This window comes from Alligator sinensis, unplaced genomic scaffold, assembly GCF_000455745.1.
Source record: "Alligator sinensis unplaced genomic scaffold, ASM45574v1 scaffold148_1, whole genome shotgun sequence".
Taxonomy (NCBI): domain Eukaryota; kingdom Metazoa; phylum Chordata; order Crocodylia; family Alligatoridae; genus Alligator; species Alligator sinensis.
The window spans coordinates 1152853-1154168 of NW_005842407.1; the positions used below are offsets into that span (position 1 = coordinate 1152853).

A 1316-nucleotide genomic window follows, 5' to 3' on the forward strand; every position below is an offset into this window, starting at 1 on the left:
GGCTTTGCAAACCCCAGTTTGACCCTGACATGTTTCAACCTTTATATCAGTGACATGCAAGCCAATGTACAGTCATGGTTGAGAACCCCATGAATGACGTGGAGATTGTCAGCAGGTGAACGACAGGGAGACGGACAGGCAGTGGGTCAATGGTGGTGATTCCCAGGCAGCAACAAGAGTCTGATGGCAAGGGCAGTGTGGAAATCACACAAATCAGGATCCTTGATAAACCGGGCTCAGTCTAGCAAAATCAATTTTACCAGATCCAGACAGAACTCCCCTGTTTTGTGCCCATTCACCAAGATGGGGTAACTTCCTCTTCCACCTTTCCCACTTGCTTCCTTTCATGCTGAATTGTGAGGGAGGATGGGGCTGGGGCCTGCCTAGATTTCTCTCTTAGGCAATGAGAGTTAGTCAGAAGCTGACAAAAGAGCTGGTGAAACGTCCCCTCCCCTCCACTTCCTGCGTGGTGGCTCTGGGCTCCAACTCAGCCTGGATACTCAGTCACACCAGGCACCAGCTCTGTCTGTGCTGGTCCAGCTGAATTTGCGGTGTGTTCTTTATTAGGACAACAGTACATTGGTGACCCAGCCTGTGTGTGTGTAACCTGGGTTTGGCAGAGAGACAAGTAAGCTCCTGGCAGAAGAGATGAGCACGGAGGGGAGACCCAGGCTTGGAGGTGAAGTAGTAATTGGGGTTTACTCTCTGCTGTTCTGAGGGGAGTGGGTGGAAACAATGGACCTGGAGAAGGTAAAGGGGAGGGGATGATGGACAAGGTCAGATCAGGAGAAGGACCTTAGGGACACGGTGGATGAACAAGAAGGAAACATGCAAGTAAGAGAAGGGAACCAGGGAGAGATGGTACTGGGGAGAGTGGGCCATGAGAAAAAGGAAAAGGGAGAATGAAGTATCCAGAGCAGGGCAACAGAAATGCCTGGGAGGCTGGAGCACATGACTTATAAGAGGTTGAGGGTGTGGCGGGCCAGTATGGGGTGCTCATGTGCTCAGCCACCCACCTCACTGCACCCAAACACCTTCCAGGCTCCAAGTGCCTCTCTGGGGGAGCTTTATGTTTGGTCAACCCCCTTCATAGTTTCATTGTAGCTAAGGTCAGGAGGGGCCTGATCAGATCATCTAGCCTGACCCCCTGCCACAGGCAGGGATGAATGCTGGGGTCACAAGACCCCAGACAGGTGATCATGCAACCTCCTCTTGAACATGTCCAAGGTAGGGGTGAGGACCACTTCCCCGGGAAGTTGGTTCCAGATTTTGGCCACCCTAACTGTAAAATATTGCCTTCTGATCTCTAACTTAAA

The 1316-nt window shown here is 51.7% G+C and overlaps 1 protein-coding gene across 2 annotated transcripts in view; it reads left to right on the forward strand.

The window, feature by feature from the left end:
• The first annotated feature begins 485 nt into the window (after positions 1-485).
• The window catches only part of LOC112551296 (C-type lectin domain family 6 member A-like), a 6838-nt gene continuing 6007 nt past the window's right edge, over positions 486-1316 (forward strand). For both annotated transcript variants that reach the window (XM_025211467.1, XM_025211466.1), the window contains exon 1: positions 486-679. Coding sequence is in view for 1 of the 2 variants with exons in the window: in XM_025211466.1 (XP_025067251.1) it covers positions 649-679 (31 nt within the window). In the remaining variant the exon portion in view is untranslated. The remainder of the gene's footprint in view (positions 680-1316) is intronic.